The following is an 18,010-nucleotide window of genomic DNA, read 5'->3' as shown; positions in this document are numbered from 1 at the left end:
GCTGGAGTGCAATGGCGCGATCTCGGCTCACCGCAACCTCCGCCTCCTGGGTTCAGACAATTCTCCTGCCTCAGCCTCCTGGGTAGCTGGGATTACAGGCACGCGCCACCATGCCCAGCCAATTTTTTCTGTATTTTTAGTAGAGACGGGGTTTCACCATGTTGACCAGGATGGTCTCGATCTCTTGACCTCGTGATCCACCCGCCTCGGCCTCCCAAAGTGCTGGGATTACAGGCTTCAGCCACCGTGCCCGGCCCTGGCTAATTTTTTTTTTTAAATTTTGTAGAGATAGGGTCTTGTGATGTTGCCCACACTGGTCTTGAACTCCTGGCCTCAAGTAGCCCTCCTACTTTGGCATCCCACAGTGCCAGAATTAATAGGCACAAGAGCCACCATGCCTAGCCCAAATCACTTACCCTTTATTTTACAAAAGTTTCAGTGATGTCAGTAATTAGAAAACTTTTTTTTTTTTTTTTTGAGACGGAGTTTCACTCATGTTACCCAGGCTGAAGTGCAATGGCGTGATCTCGGCTCACCGCAACCTCCGCCTCCTGGGTTCAGGCAATTCTCCTGCCTCAGCCTCCTGAGTAGCTGGGATTACAGGCACGCACCACCATGCCCAGCTAATTTTTTGTATTTTTAGTAGAGACAGGGTTTCACCATGTTGACCAGGATGGTCTCGATCTCTTGACCTCGTGATCCACCCGCCTCGGCCTCCCAGAGTGCTGGGATTACAGGCTTGAGCCACCGCGCCCGGCCAGAAAACATTTTTATTCAAAAAAAAAAAAAGGTAGGATCTGGATTTATCAATGGGCAAACTAAATTTACTTTTCAAAGTTTATTTTAAGTACAATACACCAAATATTTGCAGAGTTTAAGTTTTTAGGGCAACTTCTTTCCTTCAAAATTCCATAAAACTCTGTTACAGTGTAGATAATGAGATTAACAAAAGTCTTTATGTTATAATGTTCTGATAAGAAACTACCTCCTAGTTCTCTTACTGGAAGGGAAATTTGCTATGTGGCTATACCTACTCTGTCAGAAAACAGGCACTTCAGTATATTGCATAAAAAAATGTGTAATACCTGTGCATAGGCTTCATTTTCTTTGTAAAGAAGTGATCTGTCTGATATTATAGTCCTCATTATTCAAGGTAGTTGTATTCTATAAAGTTGCTGAATTAGCAAATACTGAACCACTGTTTCTAAGGAAAACACTAAATTAGGCTTCTGCCAACCTCTGGTCACAACATTTTTGTCAGCCTATCAATATATAACCTTGTTTTATATGTGTTTCTGTTTAAAGATATCTTAATTAATGTGCAGTCATGCTTCAATTAATGATGGGGATACATTCTGGGAAATGCATCATTAGGTGATTTCATTGTTATGAGAATATCATAGAATATACTTAATACAAAACTTACACAAACCTGTGGTATAGCCTGGTATACACCTAGGCTGTATGGTATAGCCTCTTGCTCCTATGCTACAAACTTGTACAGCATGTTACTGTATTGAATACTGTAGACAATTGTAACACAGTGGGAACTATGTGTATAAATAAACATACCTAAACCATACCATTTAAAAGTACAGTGAAAAGGCCAGGCTTGGTGGCTCATGCCTGTAATCCCAGCACTTTGGGAGGTCAAGGCGGGTGGGTCACCTGAGGTCAGGAATTCAAGACCAGTCTGGCCAACATTGTGACACCCCATCTCTACTAAAAATACAAAAATTAACCAGGCATGTTGGTGTGTGCTTGTAGTCCCAGCTACTCGGGAGGCACAAGAATCACTTGAACTCAGGTGATGGAAGTTGCGGTGAGCTGAGATCATGCCACTGCACTCCAACCTGAGCAACAGAACGAAACTCTGTCTCAAAAAAAAAAGTTTGGTAAAAACGTGGTTATAAAAGATAAAAAATGCTATTATACATTTATATAGGGAACTTACCATGAATGGAACTTGTAGGACTGGAAGTTGGTTTGGGTAAGTCAGTGAGTGTGAGTGGTTAGTGACGATCTAAGAACATTACTGTGCACCATTGTAGACTTTTATAAACATTGTACACTTAGACTATAGTAAACTTAAAAAGTTTTTTGTTTAAATAAGCTTCACTTACTGGAACTTTTTGTATAGGCCATTTTAAGAACTTTATGTAGCTTTTTTACTTTATAAACTTTTAGATTCTTTCATAACATTTAGCGTAAAATACAAATACATGGTAGGGCTACACAAAAGTGTTTTCTTTCTTTATGTCTTTATTCTATAAACTCTTGTATTAATTTTTTAACTTTTTAAAAATGTTTTTAAAATTAGAAATAAGACACAAACACACACATTAGCCTAGGCCTGCACAGGTGAGGATCATTAATAGCACTGTTTTCCACCTCTACACCTTGTCCCACTGGAAGGTCTTCAGGGGCAACAACACATAAGGAGCTGTCATGTCTTATAAAACAGTGCCTTCTTCTGCAGTACCTCCTAAAGGACTTGCCTGAGGCTGTTTTATAGTTAACCTTTTTTTTTTTTTTTTTTTGAGACGGCATTTCACTCTTGTTGCCCAGGCTGGAGTGCAATGGCGTGATCTCACTACAACCTCCGCCTCCCAGGTTCAAGCGATTCTCCTGCCTCAGCCTCCCAAGTAGCTGAAATTACAGGCATGCACAACCATGCCTGGCCAATTTTTTTTTTTTTTTGAGACAGAATTTCACAGACAGGTGCCAGGCTGGAGTGCAGTGGCGCGATCTCGGCTCACTGCAACCTCCGCCTCCCAGGTTCAAGCAATTCTTCTGCCTCAGCCTCCCAAGTAGCTGGGACTATAGGCACGCGCCACCACGCCCAGCTAATTTTTGTATATTTTTTAGTAGAGACGGGGTTTCACCATGTTGGCCAGGCTGGTCTCAAACTCTGGACCTCAGATGATCCACCCTCTTCAGCCCCCCAAAGTGCTGGGATTACAGGTGTGAGCCACCATATCTGGCCAACTTTTTTATTTATTTATTTTTTTTATAAGAACAAGTAGACTCTAATAATAAAGATACAGCATTGTAAATACATAAACCAGTGACATAGTTGTTTATTATAATTATCAAGCATTATGTATTACACAATGAGGTATACATGTTGCACTTTTATACAGTTGGCAGTACAGTAGGTTTTTGTACACCAGCATTACCACAAACGTGAATGATGTTTTGGATTACTACTGGGAATTTTTCAGCTTCATTATGATTTTATGAGACTGCTGTCTACCACTACAGAGTGTGGACTGTATATTGTTGATCCATATACTTTGAACTCATAGTGAATAGCACTATAACTCATGCACTGCCCTTTTCAAAAGTGGAACAGGCTCTCTTTGTCCAAGTACATAGGTTCTTATTAAAAGAAAAAAATATTAAGAATTACAACCTACCATTGTATGTAGAAAATCTTCTGATATTTCTGTAGCTTTGACTTTGTTTTTAAATCAAATATATGGTATGAAGGAATGTTACTGGGATCCACAACCTATAGTCTCTCATTAGAGTTCTATGTCTGGTAAATATGTTTCTTTTTTTTTTTTTTTTTTTTTTTGAGACAGGATCTCACTCTAATGCCCAGGATGGAGTGCAGTGGCATGATCTTGGCCCACTGCAGCCTCCACCTCCCAGGCTCAAGCAATCCTCCCACTTCAGCCTCCTGACCAACTGGGACCATAGACACACACCACCATACCCAGCTAATGTTTTGTATTTTTCTTTTATAGAGGCAGGGTTTTGTCATGTTGACCAGACTGGTCCCAAACTCCTGGGCTCAAGCAGTCTACCTGCTTCAGCCTCCCAAAATGCTGGAATTACAGGTGTGAGCCATCCTGCTCTGCCCAAATATGTATCTTAATATGCATTTCTTAAAGAATCTAATAACCAAACAGATCTTCCCATAAGAATGTTATATTTGTATGACAGTAATTTATATCATCCAATGAGATGTCTATATTAAGAATAAATTATATGAGTTCTGGTAATCTCTAAAAACCTTTGTGTCAGACATCGCCTCCCTAATTTAGTCCAAGTTTAGTTGTTTTAATTTGGTTACTAAGTAGTCTTTGGGAGGGACATCATGCAAGAATTGAGACATTATCAGAAGCAGAATTTAGAGTTGAAGAATTAAGATTCTCTTATTTCCGTGTTTGCAGATGTTTTTGTATGCAAAAGGGGTAAGAAGGCAATTAAAAAAAAGAAAAATAATAAAGTTGGTTTATTCCAGCAAGCATTGTTAGGAAATTTAGTCTGCTTATATGAGACGTTCAGCAAATACTTATATAAGTAAATAAATAATATTTGGAATGAAAAGTCAGAGATAATAATCTAGCATTCCAATGATTTGGGTTTTTAATTGATATTTGTATTTGATTTTAGGGTGGATCTATTTTATTAATAACAGGTCCTCCTGGATGTGGAAAGACAACAACCATAAAAATACTATCAAAGGAGCTTGGTATTCAAGTACAAGAGTGGATTAATCCAGTTTTGCCAGACTTCCAAAAAGATGATTTCAAGGAAATGTTTAATACTGGTAAGATTTGCTGTGAAGGTTGTGGAAGTAGTGGGGAAAACCTGTTCTTAAGGGACCTTTCAGATAATGTTCTATGAGTGCATTTTTTCCCATACTTTCCAGTTTCAGAGGGACGGAATTTCACAGGCCATGTGTGGTGGCTCTCACATGGGAGGCTGAGCCAGGAAGATTGCTTGAGGCCAGGAGTTAAAGACCAGGCTGGGCAATATAGCCAGACCCTGTCTACAGAAATTTAAAAAATTAGGTATAGTGTTCTGCACCTATAGTTCCAACTACTTGGTCTGAAGTGGGAGGGTCAACTTGAGCCCAGGAGTTCAAGGTTGCAGTGAGCTGTGATTGTACCATCATCATGCTCCAGGCTCGGCAACAGAGTGAGACACTGTCTCAAAAAGAAAAAAAAAGTTACTTCAGGAGAAGGAAAAAAAGCATGTCTCCAATGGAAGGGAATGGAATTTTTTAAAGATTAAGTCTTAACTGTTTTGTTAACATGTTCTTCTATTTGCATTATTTATCTACTTTTTTCAAGACAGAGTGTCCCTCTGTCGCGCAGGCTGCAGTGCAGTGGCACAATCTCGGCTCACTACAGCCTCCATCTCCCGGGTTCAAGCGATTCTCCTGCCTCAGCCTCCTGTGTACCTGGGACTACAGGCGCGTGCCACCAAGCCCAGCTAAATTTTTGTATTTTTAGTAGAGACGGGGTTTCATGGTGTTAGCCAAGATGGTCTCGTGATCTGCCTATCCACCCACTTCAGCCTCCCAAAGTGCTGGGATTACAGGCGTGAGCCACTGCACCCAGCCTATTTATCTACTTTTTTCTAAGATCTGGCTAGGAGGTTAGACAGTGTTAAATAAGATATTTTATTTGTTAAATCAAGCCTTGCAATGTGTTAAAAAAAAAAAAAAAAAAAAAACTTGCCGCCCCAAGATAGTGTAGATCAGTAAATACCTGCTAAAAAAAAATCAAATGAAAGCAAAAGGCAAGGATGTCTTTGGAATTTGGAAGGAGACCTTAAGATAATGATTCAAAAATTGATAATAGTAACAATTTATTTTATTTATTTATTGATCGAGACAGATTCTCACTCTGTCACCCAAGTTGGAGTGCCACCTCTGTCTCCCAGGCGCAAGCTGTTCTCATGCCTCAGCCTCCCGAGTAGCTGGGATTACAGGCATGCGCCACCACACCCAGCTAATTTTTGTGTTTTTAGTAGAGATGGGGTTTTGGCATGTTAGCTAGGCTGGTTTCAAACTCTTGGCTTCAGGCGATCCACTTGCCTCAGCCTCCCAAACTGCTGGGATTACAGACGTGAGCCACCACTCCCAGCCCTCCTTTTGGGTCTCTCTTTTTTCTATAGGATTCTTCTGCAAGAAGAGTTCTTTGCCAGGAGCAGCCTTCTGCTTTGGGTTTCTTCTCCCATCTTTCTAGTGTTGGAACTCATTTAGAAATTCTTCATTGGTAGGCCAAAGTCATAAATATTTTTACCAATTATATGAATGTTATACTGACAGCTGTGTTCTTAGGTCAGTTAAATCTATATTACACAGAGTCTCACTCCTTTTTTTTTTTTTTTTTTTTTTTTTTGAGACGGAGTTTCGCTCTTGTTACCCAGGCTGGAGTGCAATGGCGCGATCTCGGCTCACCGCAACCTCCGCCTCCTGGGTTCAGGCAATTCTCCTGCCTCAGCTTCCTGAGTAGCTGGGATTACAGGCACGCACCACCATGCCCAGCTAATTTTTTGTATTTTTAGTAGAGACGGGGTTTCACCATGTTGACCAGGATGGCCTCGATCTCTTGACCTCGTGATCCACCTGCCTCGGCCTCCCAAAGTGCTGGGATTACAGGCTTGAGCCACCGCACCCGGCTGTCTCACTCTTATTAAAAGAAAACAAATAGCAAGAATAGCAAGAGTCTCACTCTATGATAATATAGACTTAACTCACTGCAACCTCCTAGGCTCAAGTGAACCCCACCGTCGCAGCCCCTCAAGTAGCTGGGACTACAGGCACAAGCCTCCACACCTGGCTAATTTTTGTATTTTTTTGTAGAGACAGGGTTTTACCATGTTGCCCAGGCTGCTGTTGAACTCCTGAGGTCAAGCAATCGATCTACCTTGGCTCATGATTACAGTCATGAGCCACTGTGCCTGGCCCCATGTTGACTCTTGTCTTTTGAAAGGAATATCCTATTTTAAATTTAAATAACTTTTCATAATTAGGAAACAGTCTACAGTATTGTGAGATGCTTTGAGTGTGTGTGTGTGTGTGTACATAGAGATGTATAATATTAATTTATACAATTTGTTGAAAATAAAAATGGCATATGTGTTTCCTTTCAGAATCAAGCTTCCATATGTTTCCCTATCAGTCTCAGATAGCAGTTTTCAAGGAGTTTCTACTAAGAGCAACAAAGTATAACAAGTTACAAATGCTTGGAGATGATCTGAGAACTGATAAGAAGATAATTCTGGTTGAAGTAAGGACAACTTTAAATTTTTTTTTTTTTTTTTTTGAGACAAAGTCTCCCTTTAACCCCCAGGCTGGAGTTCAGTGGTGCAATCTTAGCTCACTGTAACCTCTGCCCTCTGCTTCCTGGACTGAAACAATTCTCAAGCCTCAGCCTCTCCTGAGTAGCTGGGATTATAGGCACCTGCCACCATGCTGGGCGAATTTTTGTATATTTAGTAGAGATGGGGTTTCGCTACGTTGGTGAGACTGGTCTTGAACACCTGACCTCAGGTGATCTGCCCACCTTGGGGAGCCATTGCACCCAGCCAACTTTTAAAATCTTCCTGTAGCTATTGACCACACAGTTGTGAGATATACCTTACATGATAACTTTAGCTGTTTCTATAGTAGTAATATTGGTAAAATACAGCACAAAGGCTTTGTAATAGTAGAAACCTAAAGTCTTTTTTAATAAACCTGAATGAAATAGCTGTAGGATAAGGAACATTAAATTTTTAATGGTTTAAGTATAGAAAAGCAAAAGGAAAGTTTGGAAAATTACTTTCCAGTGAAAATACTGTAACTGAAAAGCAACCCTAAGAAATTTGGTCTGAAATTGAGATCCCCATTGATGTATATTACTGTTTGGGATATCATCTATTTCATGTTTCCTTTAACTTCTATGAAAGTTCTCTTTAAAATATATAGAATAAATATATTTTTAAGTTTAAGTATGCTTAAGTGTAAGTATAAATCTGAAAAAGTATAAATCTGAAAAATAAATATGAAATGGAATAAACTATATTATTATTTATTTTTTATGTTCCATAGGATTTACCTAACCAGTTTTATCGGGATTCTCATACTCTACATGAAGTTCTAAGGTAAGTTTCAGTGAAGTATTCTAAAACTCCAAAGTAAATGACAAGTGGCTTAAATTTCAACATTCCTGTATTTTGTTATTTTAGGAAGTATGTGAAGATTGGTCGATGTCCTCTTATATTTATAATCTCTGACAGTCTCAGTGGAGATAATAATCAAAGGTTATTGTTTCCCAAAGAAATTCAGGAAGAATGTTCTATCTCAAATATTAGGTAAGACAGAAATTTCTGTTTATAAAGACCATATACATACTATATTTTTAACTTAATCATTTAACTGCTATCTTTCTTTATAAAACTTTTAGTTTCAACCCTGTGGCACCAACAATTATGATGAAATTTCTTAATCGAATAGTGACTATAGAAGCTAACAAGGTAAGTCTTTAAGTAAACCTTGTAACTATAGAAAGTCCAGCTTAAGCTTACATAGTATTATATAAATTGAAGGAGCTAGCGACATGTATTATTTTAATTTTTTAGAGTTAAAACATTTTGTTATACTCATAAAGCATGTCATTTTAGCAAATGTAGGAAATTCTGATTTTTAAAATTTTCCTACTATTAAACTTTCACTTTCACATTGAGGTATATTTTTCCTTTGCTTGGTTTACTGTTCTAAATTGTATCTGTCATCAAGAAAATGTTTTCTGGTATTTAAGTATGGTAGCTATCAGTAATTCAACTGTTTCTATTGTCCTGTTGTCACTTTTTTAAGTTTTTTAAAAAATTTGTAATGACAAACATGTATTATAAAATATATCATCTTAACCATTTTCAGATATACAGTTCAGTAGTGTAAAGTATATTTACATTCATATACAGCTGTTGTCACTTTTTTTGTTTGTTTTTTTGAGACAAGGCCTCACTCTGTTGCTGAGGCTAGACTACAGTGGCATAATCATGGCTCACTGCAGCCTCGACTGCTTGGGCTCAAGTGTTCTTCCACCTCAGCTTCCCGAGCAGCTTGGACTGCAGGCTGGCACCACCATGACTGGCTAATTTTTTTATTTTTTGTAGAGATAGGGTCTCCCTTTATTGCCCAGGCTCGTCTCAAATTCCTGGCTCAAGTGACCCTCCCGTCTCAGCATCTGAGCTGAAATTTCAGGCGTGACCCTCTGTGCCTGACCTCTTGTCAATTTAAGTATGTCATTTTTTTCTATATTTCAAAGCAAGATGATGTTAAAAAGAAAAAAACTGATGGACCTTCTGCTCCCAACATCATGGTTCTAGGGAATCCTACTGGTAAACACAAACCAATTCTTGCATAAAACATAATTTTTGTTGCACTGCTACGACAACAGGAACTGAGGGAAATCTCGAAGGGAAAGGTTTTGAGGATTAAACATATTAATGTGGAGCACCTAGCTGAATAAATAACAGATATTAATAGTGAAAAATGAGAAACAAACTGAGTCCAATAATATAGGAAGCAATTACTGTGATGAATTATTATGCCATTAGTGTTTTGAAAATATTCAATGGGTCAGGCTTGGTGGCTCATGCCTGTAATCCTAGCACTTTGGGAGGCCAAGGCGGGCAGATCATCTTAGGTCAGGAGTTTGTGACCAGCCTGGCCAATAAGGCAAAAACCCCATCTTTGATAAAAATACAAAAATTAGCTGGTGTGGTGGCGGGCACCTGTAATTCCAGCTACTCAGGAGGCTGAGGCAGGAGAATTGCTGGAACCCGGGGGACTGAGGTTGCAGTTAGCCAAGATCAAGCCAGTTCACTCCAGCCTGGACAAAGAGTGAAACTCCATCTAAAAAAAAATTATATGTGTATATTTAATGACATGGAAAATGATCACAATTTAATGTTACATTAAAAATAAAATAACGAGAGGTGGCCCAGTATGGTGGCTTGTTCCTGTAATCCCAGTACTTCGGAAGGCTGAGACAGGAGGATTGCTTGAGGCCAGGAGTTTGAGACCAGCCTGGGTATCATAGCAATACTCTGTCTTTACAAAAAAAAAAAAAAATTTTAAGGCAGGGTCTCACTCTATTACCTAAGCTGGAGTACAATGGCATGATCTCGGCTCACTGCAGCCTCAACCTCCCAGGCTCAAGCAGTGCCCCCACCTCAGCCTCCCAAGTAGCTGGGACTACAGACATGTAGCACCACAGCTGGCTAGTTTTTTTTTTTTTGGTTGTTGCTTATTTGTTTGATATGGGGTCTCTCTCTGTTGCCTAGGCTGTAGTGCAGGGGTACAATCTCGGCTCACTACCGTCTCCGCCTCCAGGTTCAAGTGATTCTCATGCCTCAGCCTCCCAAAAGGTGGAATTACAGGCATGCACCATCATATCCAACTAATATTTGTATTTTAGTAGAGACAGGTTTTCACCATGTTGGCCAGGCTGTTTTCAAACTCCTGGCATCAAGTAAGCCATCCACACCTCAGCATCCCTAAGTGCTGGGGTTACAGGCTGAGCCATTATACTTGGTCCTGGCTAGTTTTTTGTATTTTCTGTAGACACAGGGTTTTGCCATGTTGCCCAGGCTTGTCTCAAACTCCTTAGAAGCAATCTGCCTGCCTTAGCCTCCCAAAGTGCTGGAATTACAGATGTGAGCCACAGTGCTCAGCCTACAAAAGATTTCTTAAAAAGTTAACTGGGCATGGTGGTACGCTCCTGTAGTCCCAGCTACTCAGAAGGCTGAGGAAGGAGGATCGCTGGAGCCCAGGAGTTTGAGGCTGCAGTGATCTTGGTGACACGACTGTAGTCTGTCATGGACAGAGCTAGACCCTATCTCTAAAAAAAAATTTTTTTTGGTTGGGCGCAGTGGCTCATGCCTGTAACCCAGCACTTTGGGAGGCTTAGGCGGGCAGATCACAAGGTCAGGAGATCGAGACCATCCTGGCTAACACAGTGAAACCCCATCTCTACTAAAAATACAAAAAATTAGCCAGGTGGTTGTCACGCGCCTGTAGTCCCAGCTACTTGGGAGGCTGAGGCAGAAGAATCACTTGAACTTGGGAGGCAGAGGTGTCAGTGAGCCGAGATCACACCCCTGCACTCTATCCTGGGCAACAGAGCAAGACTCCATCTCAAAAAAAAAAAAAATCTTTTTTTAAAGGGGCAAAATTATGTAACACTATCAATAGAAATTATGTCATCAGGCCAGGCAAGGTGGCTCACGTCTGTAATTCCAGCACTTTGGGAGGCCAAGGTGGGCGGATCACCTGAGGTTGGGAGTTTGAGACCAGCCTGACCAACATGGGGAAACCCTATCTCTACTAAAAATACAAAAATTAGCTGGGCATGGTGGCGGGTGCCTGTAATCCGAGCTAGTTGGGAGGCTGAGGCAGGAGAGTCGCCTGAACCTGGGAGGCGGAGGTTGCAGTGAGCCGAGATTGTGCCATTTCACTCCAGCCTGGGCAACGAGCAAAACTCCATCACAAAAAAGAAATTATGTCATCAGCCCTTGATACGTGGCAGGCACTATGCAAAGTATCAGATGGGATTAAAGTTTGGTTCTGGCCCTAATTTACTATGCTGAAACAAACAGGGTGAATAACAAAATACATACATGTATATACACACACACACACATATACACACATATATATATATACACACACACACATATAAACCTATGCATATTAGAAAAAAAGTACACAGAAATGCTAAGTGTGATTAGTTCTGGATGGTAGGATTACTTGCATATTTAGGTCTTTAAAAAAAAAAAACTACCCTACTTTGGGTGCAGTGGCTCACGCCTATAATCACAGCACTTTGGGAGGCCGAGGTGGGTGGATCAACTGAGATCAGGAGTTTGAGACCAACTTGGACAACATGGAGAAACCGTCTCTACTAAAACTATAAAAATTAGCTGGGCATGATGGTACGGCGGGAACTTGTAATCCCAGCTACTCCTGAGGCTGAGGCAGGAGAGTCGCATGAACCCGGGAGTTGGAGGCTGCAGTGAGCCAAGATTGTGCCATTGCACTCCAGCCTGGGTGACAAAGCGAGACTCTGTCTCAAAAAAAAAACAAAAAAACTACGCTGTAATCCCAGCACTTTGGAAGGCTGAGACGGACAGATCACTTGAGGTCAGGAGTTCAAAAACAGCCTTGCCAACATGGTGAAATCCTGTCCCTACTAAAAATACAAAGATTAGTTGGATGTGGTGCACACATGTAGTCCCAGCTACTTGGGAGGCTGAGGCAGAATTGCTTGAACCCAGGAGGCGGAGGCTGCAGTGAGCTGAGATTGCATCACTGTACTCCAGCCTGGGTGACAGAGCGAGACATTGTCTCAAAAAAAAACTACATTCTCTGGCCGGGCGCCGGTGGCTCACGCCTGTAATCCCAGCACTTTGGGAGGCCGAGGCGGGTGGATCACGAGGTCAAGAGATCGAGACCATCCTGGTCAACACGGTGAAACCCCGTCTCTACTAAAACTACAAAAAATTAGCTGGGCATGGTGGCGCGTGCCTGTAATCCCAGCTGCTCAGGAGGCTGAGGCAGGAGAATTGCCTGAACCCAGGAGGCGGAGGTTGCGGTGAGCCGAGATCGCGCCATTGCACTCCAGCCTGGGTAACAAGGACAAAACCCCCTTCTAAAAAAAAAAAAAAAAAAAACAAAAAACTACATTCTCTACTATAAGCATGAGAACTGCAAATTGAGCCATGGTGCATGCCTGTAGTCCCAGCTACAAAGACTGAAATGGGAGGATTGGTTGAGCCCAGGAGCTCAAGCCCAGCCTGGATGATAATAGTGAGACCTTGTGTCAAGAAAAAAGTGTTTTTTAAGTGACTTGATCAGTTCAAATGGCTCCAGTTTAAAAAAAAAAAAAAAAAAGAAATAATTGGAGTAATGGTGGCTTTTTCGTCCTCACCAGACTATATAATATGCTGAAAACCCTAGTAAAGGAATTTTCATGTAAATTTTGTAAATATATCAGATTATTTTGTGTGTATTTAATTTTATCACATTCTATTGCATTTTGAGGGGTTTTTTGTGTGTATGTGTGTGTACATATATAGGTTGATATATATCTGTGTGTATATAGTGAGAAAAAGTAAAAAGTTTAAAATACAACAGGGTCAAAGTGAAAAAGTAAAAAAATGCAGTATTTAATATTTCCTGAAAGTTTACCTTAAACTGTAATAAGTTATTGATGCTTGTACCATTCATAGACCAGTGTTTAACATGGAGGCTTTTTAGTTTTTTATTATTATTTTAAGGTAATTTTTTTTTTCTGGCCCTATTGCCCAGGCTGGAGTCCAGTGGCAAAATTATAGATCACTGCAGCCTTCATCACCAGGGCTCAAGCGATCCTAGAATCTTAGCCTCAGAAGTAGCAGGGACTACAGGCTCACACCACCATGCCCAGCTAATTCTTCTGATGTTTTGTAGAGATAAGGTCTTCCTATCTTGCCTAGGCTGGTTTCGAACTCCTGAGCTCAAGTGTTCCTTTTGCCTCAGCCTCCCCCACATTGCTGAGATTACAGGAATGTGCCATCGTGTCCAGTCCTTTTTAGTATTTAAGTTTAAAAGAATCTAATTTACTTTCTTTAAGTTTAGAAAATAGGTTGGGGTTTTTTGTTGTTGTTATTTTTAAGAAAATACCTTTTTTTTAAATTTAATTTTTTAATTTTAGAATGGAGGAAAAATTACTGTCCCTGACAAAACTGTTCTAGAGTTGCTCTGTCAAGGATGTTCTGGTGATATCAGAAGTGCAATAAACAGCCTCCAGTTTTCTTCTTCAAAAGGTAACTATGGAAGATACAGTCATGTGGCATTATATAAGTGACTGACTTTCTCTTAATTATTCATTCAAGAAATCAAAATAAATTTTTTTTTTTTTTTTTTTTTTTTTTTTTTTTTTTTTGAGACAGAGTCTTGCTTTGTCACCAGGCTGGAGTGCATTGGTCAGATCTCGGCTCACCACAACCTCCACCTCCCTAGTTCAAGTGGTTCTCCTGCCTCAGCTTCCTGAGTAGCTGGGACTACAGGCGTACACCACCACACCCAGCTAATTTTTGTATTTTTAGTAGAGACAGGGTTTCACCATGTTGGTAAGGTGTTGGTGAGGCTGGTCTCGAACTGCTGACCTCAAGTGATCCACCTGCCTCGGCATCCCCAAGTATTGGCATTACAGGTGTGAGCCACCTCGCCTGGCCAATAAACTTTTATTTATGAATGAATGAAGGAGACAGAGTCTCGCTCTTGTTGCCCAGGCTAGAGTGCAATGGCACGATCTCGGCTCACCACAACCTCTGCCTCCCAAGTTCAGGTGGTCTTCTGCCTCAGCCTCCTGAGTAGCTGGGATTACAGGTATGAGCCACCATGCCCAGTTAATTTTTTGTATTTTTAGTAGAGACGGAGTTTCACTATGTTGGTCAGGCTAGTCTTCAACTCCTGACCTCAGGTGATCCACCTGCCTTGGCCTCCCAAAGTGCTGGGATTACAGGTGTGAGCCACCTTTCCCAGCCTAATTAATTTATTATTTTTTATTTTATTTATTTATTTATTTATTTTTAAAGTCAGGGTTTCACCATGTTGGTCAGGCTGGTCTTGAGCTCCCGACCTCAGGTGATCTGCCAGCCTTGGCCTCCACAGTGCTTGGATTACAGGCGTGAGCCACTACGCCTGGCCTAATTAATTTATTTTTTTGAGATGGAGTTTGACTCTTGTTGCCCAGGCTGGAGTGCAATGGCATGATCTCAGCTCACTGCAACCTCTGCCTCCCAAGTTCAAGCAATTCTCCTGCCTCAGCCTCCCGAGTAGCTGGGATTACAGGCACCTGTCACCATGCCCAGCTAATTTTTTTTTTTTTTAATTTTTAGTAGAGACAGAGTTTCACCATGTTGGTCAAGCTGGTTGTTAACTCCTGACGTCAAGTGATCCACCTGCCTTAGCCTCTCAAAGTTCTGGGATTACAGGCATGAGCCACCACGCCAGCCAAAATAAACATTTTAACTTATATTTGATCTATACCTATCCTTTTTTATTGAAACAGTGGCTTAAAAAGAAATAGGTACACATGCATACATACCCTTATATGAATGTGTTGTAGTATGTATCCTTGTTTCTGTTTGAGTTAGTTGACCTTTCAAAGTTAATTTAGAATGAGACTTCCATTATAAAAATTCTGCCTCTGCCACTTACCAGTTATATAGGCCTATGCAGGTGACTCTATCTTTCTGTGCCCCTTTTTACTCACCTTTTATGTGAGAACTTACACGTTAGGGTTCTGTGAAGAATATTTAAGGTGATACTTATAGAGTGCTTCTTACAATGCTTGATTCATATTAAGTGCTCAGTAAATGGCCAGCCATTAATCAGTTTAATAGTATTGTGCTGAGGTAGGTTTACTTTTGAAATTATTTTTACGATAATTTATATGTTTAATAAATTTATTTCCCATTAATATGTAAAAAGTGTGAATAACCATGATGTAGCAAAACTATAGCTTCACTAATGGCAATGAGTTATGTTTTCACTGTAATGATCATAGTTTACTGCATTGTCCTTATCAGAAGGCATTTAGCAGATATTTAATGCTTAATGTTAACAATTTGACCTTAGGGCCGGGCGCGGTGGCTCACGCCTGTAATCCCAGCACTTTGGGAGGCCAAGGCGGGTGGATCACGAGGTCAAGAGATCGAGACCATCCTGGTCAAAATGGTGAAACCCCGTCTCTACTAAAAATACAAAAAAATTAGCTGGGCATGGTGGCGCGTGCCTGTAATCCCAGCTACTCAGGAGGCTGAGGCAGGAGAATTGCCTGAACCCAGGAGGCAGAGGTTGCGGTGAGCCGAGATCACGCCATTGCACTCCAGCCTGGGTAACAAGAGCGAAACTCCGACTCAAAAAAAAACAAAAAAAAAAACAAAAAAAAAACAATTTGACCTTAAAGAGTGGGCCAGAAACTATGTTAGCAATTACGTTTTTTCATTTAATTCTCATATCAGCCTAATGAGATAGACAGTACATTGATTCAAATGCAGATCCTGTGCTCTTTCTGCTGTTTTTAGCAGCTTTTAGGGCATGTACTTGAGTTCTAAATAGTAGACATAAAAATGAAATTTGGAGCAGGCATGGTGACTCTTGTCTGAAGCCAAGGTTGGCGAATCAGTTGAGCCTAGGAGTTTGAAACCAGCCGGGTCAACATAGCAAGACCTTGTCTCTACAAAAAAATTAAGAAAAAAAAATAAATAAATAAATTTGATCACATGCATATTCATAAATTGGGTACTCTCAACATCAATAGAGAGGTTGTTAAACATAGATTACAAAACCAGACTGCCTGGATTCCAGTCACTCACTCACTGATGACCTTGAGCCAGTTATTTAACCTCTTTAAACCCCTTTATATCTCATTTTATTAACTGTCTAATAATAATTCTTGGTCAGGTGCAGTGGCTCATGCCTGTTATCCCAACATTGTAGGAGACTAAGGTGGAAGGAAGCTTCAACTTCAGGAGTCTTATATCAGCCTGAGCAACATAGCGAGACCTCATCTCTAATTTTAAAAAATTTAGCCAGGTGCATACCTGTAGTCCTGGCTACTTGAGAGGCTGAGGTGGGAGGATCGCTTGAGCCTGGAGGTTCAGCCTTCAGTGAGCTATGATTGTGCCGCTGTACTCCAGCCTGGGTGATAGACCCAGACCCTGTGTCAAAAAAAAAAAAAAAAAAAAAAAAGGTAGGGTGTGGTGGCTCACACCTATAATCCCAGCACTTTGGGAGGCCAAGTCAGGTGGATTACTTGAGATTAGGAGGTCATGACCAGCCTGGCCAACATGGTGAAACCCTGTCTCTGCTAAAAATACAAAAAATTATCCGGGCATATGCCTGTAACCCCTGCTACTTGGAAGGCTGAGGCAGGAGAATCACTTGAACACAGGAGGCACAGGTTGTGGTTAGCCGAGATCACACCACTGCACTCCAGCATGAGTGACAGAGCAAGACACCATCTCAAAAAAAAAAAAAAAAATTCTCCTCTCACAGGGTTATTATGAAGATTAAATTCATGTGTATCACATGCCAATAACAGTACCTTTCAAATAACACCATGAGAAACCAAGGTGATATGACTAACAGGTTGAATATCCTTTATTTGAAATGCTTGGGAATAGAAGGATTGTAGATTCTTTTTAGATTTTAGAATATTTGCAGTATACCAATTGAAAATCCCTCATCCGAAAATCTGAAATACAAAGTGCTCCAGTGAGCATTTTCTTTGAGCCTCATATTAGCACTGCAAGTTTCATATTTTGGAGCATTTTGGGGTTTGAATTTTTGGATGAGGAATATCAGCCTATTAGAGACTGTGCTATTGTGCATGTGAAAGTTTGAAATCTGCATTATGAAATAACTTTCAAATAACACTTTATTCTATTTTAATGTTAGTAACCCAAAGATAACTCTGACTCAGTTAATGTCATTTATAATTTTTGGTTATTAGGAAAATATAATTTAATTAAAATATTTAGTGTAACTATATTTATATTACACTAAAAACACTGAAGTGTTTTTAGTTTTAATTTTCACATTTTAATTTAAATATTGTCACTTGGGTGTATATTATTCAGGAGAAAACAACTTACGGCCAAGGAAGAAAGGAATGTCTCTAAAATCAGATGCTGTGCTGTCAAAATCAAAACGAAGAAAAAAACCTGATAGGGTTTTTGAAAGTCAAGAGGTCCAAGCTATTGGTGGCAAAGATGTTTCTCTGTTTCTCTTCAGAGCTTTGGGGAAAATTCTATATTGTAAAAGTAAGAAATTTTTACATTTTTTAGATCTGTTGGATGTCACATAGTCTTAAGATGGAAATAAAATGTCACCTTTTAAAAAATGTCATGTATTTTGGTTCTGCTCTGAGAGCTAGAGCTAGGTCAGATGCTGTCTGCCTAGGCCTAAGATGTAGTAGGAAAATAGAGTATTTTCTGACCGTGAGCAGGATGATTAAAAATAAAAACATGGTATTGTAGACCATATCCATGCATGTAAATCTTTAAAATTATAGTTTGCAGAAGGTAAGAGAGCAGATCATCTAGACTTTTAGTGGCAAGTGTTGGTAGCCTAAAGTCCTCTAAGGGTTTGGTAGCCTAAACCCCACTGGGCTCCAGCCGCCAGTGGCTTAGACAAATAAGGTAGTTTAAGGTTTCTTTCAGTCCT

General features: G+C 40.3%; 1 protein-coding gene and 1 long non-coding RNA gene across 9 annotated transcripts in view; one reads left to right on the top strand and one right to left on the bottom strand.

Annotated features, from left to right (window-relative positions):
• Nucleotides 1-18,010, top strand: part of RAD17 (RAD17 checkpoint clamp loader component) — a 44,239-nt gene that overhangs the window by 6,728 nt on the left and 19,501 nt on the right. For 7 of the 8 annotated variants that reach the window (XM_032279006.1, XM_032279017.1, XM_032278988.1 and 4 more), the window contains 7 exons: nucleotides 4,405-4,561; nucleotides 6,898-7,034; nucleotides 7,838-7,890; nucleotides 7,975-8,100; nucleotides 8,193-8,262; nucleotides 13,488-13,599; nucleotides 17,425-17,607. In XM_032279006.1, the coding sequence (XP_032134897.1) occupies nucleotides 4,405-4,561; nucleotides 6,898-7,034; nucleotides 7,838-7,890; nucleotides 7,975-8,100; nucleotides 8,193-8,262; nucleotides 13,488-13,599; nucleotides 17,425-17,607 (838 nt within the window). The remainder of the gene's footprint in view (nucleotides 1-4,404; nucleotides 4,562-6,897; nucleotides 7,035-7,837; nucleotides 7,891-7,974; nucleotides 8,101-8,192; nucleotides 8,263-13,487; nucleotides 13,600-17,424; nucleotides 17,608-18,010) is intronic. The other variant, XM_032279041.1, reaches the window with a different exon arrangement.
• On the bottom strand, nucleotides 15,302-15,824 carry LOC116552374. Its single transcript, XR_004269354.1, has 2 exons — nucleotides 15,743-15,824; nucleotides 15,302-15,413 (listed from the first exon to the last, which is right to left on the bottom strand). It is a non-coding gene; the product is annotated as an uncharacterized LOC116552374 (long non-coding RNA).

The sequence above is a fragment of the Sapajus apella genome, unplaced genomic scaffold, assembly GCF_009761245.1.
Source record: "Sapajus apella isolate SASKATOON/1434 unplaced genomic scaffold, GSC_monkey_1.0 scaffold1, whole genome shotgun sequence".
Taxonomy (NCBI): Eukaryota; Metazoa; Chordata; class Mammalia; order Primates; family Cebidae; genus Sapajus; species Sapajus apella.
Note: the sequence above shows the minus strand (reverse complement) of the source record. Positions and strands in the feature narration are given on the sequence as shown.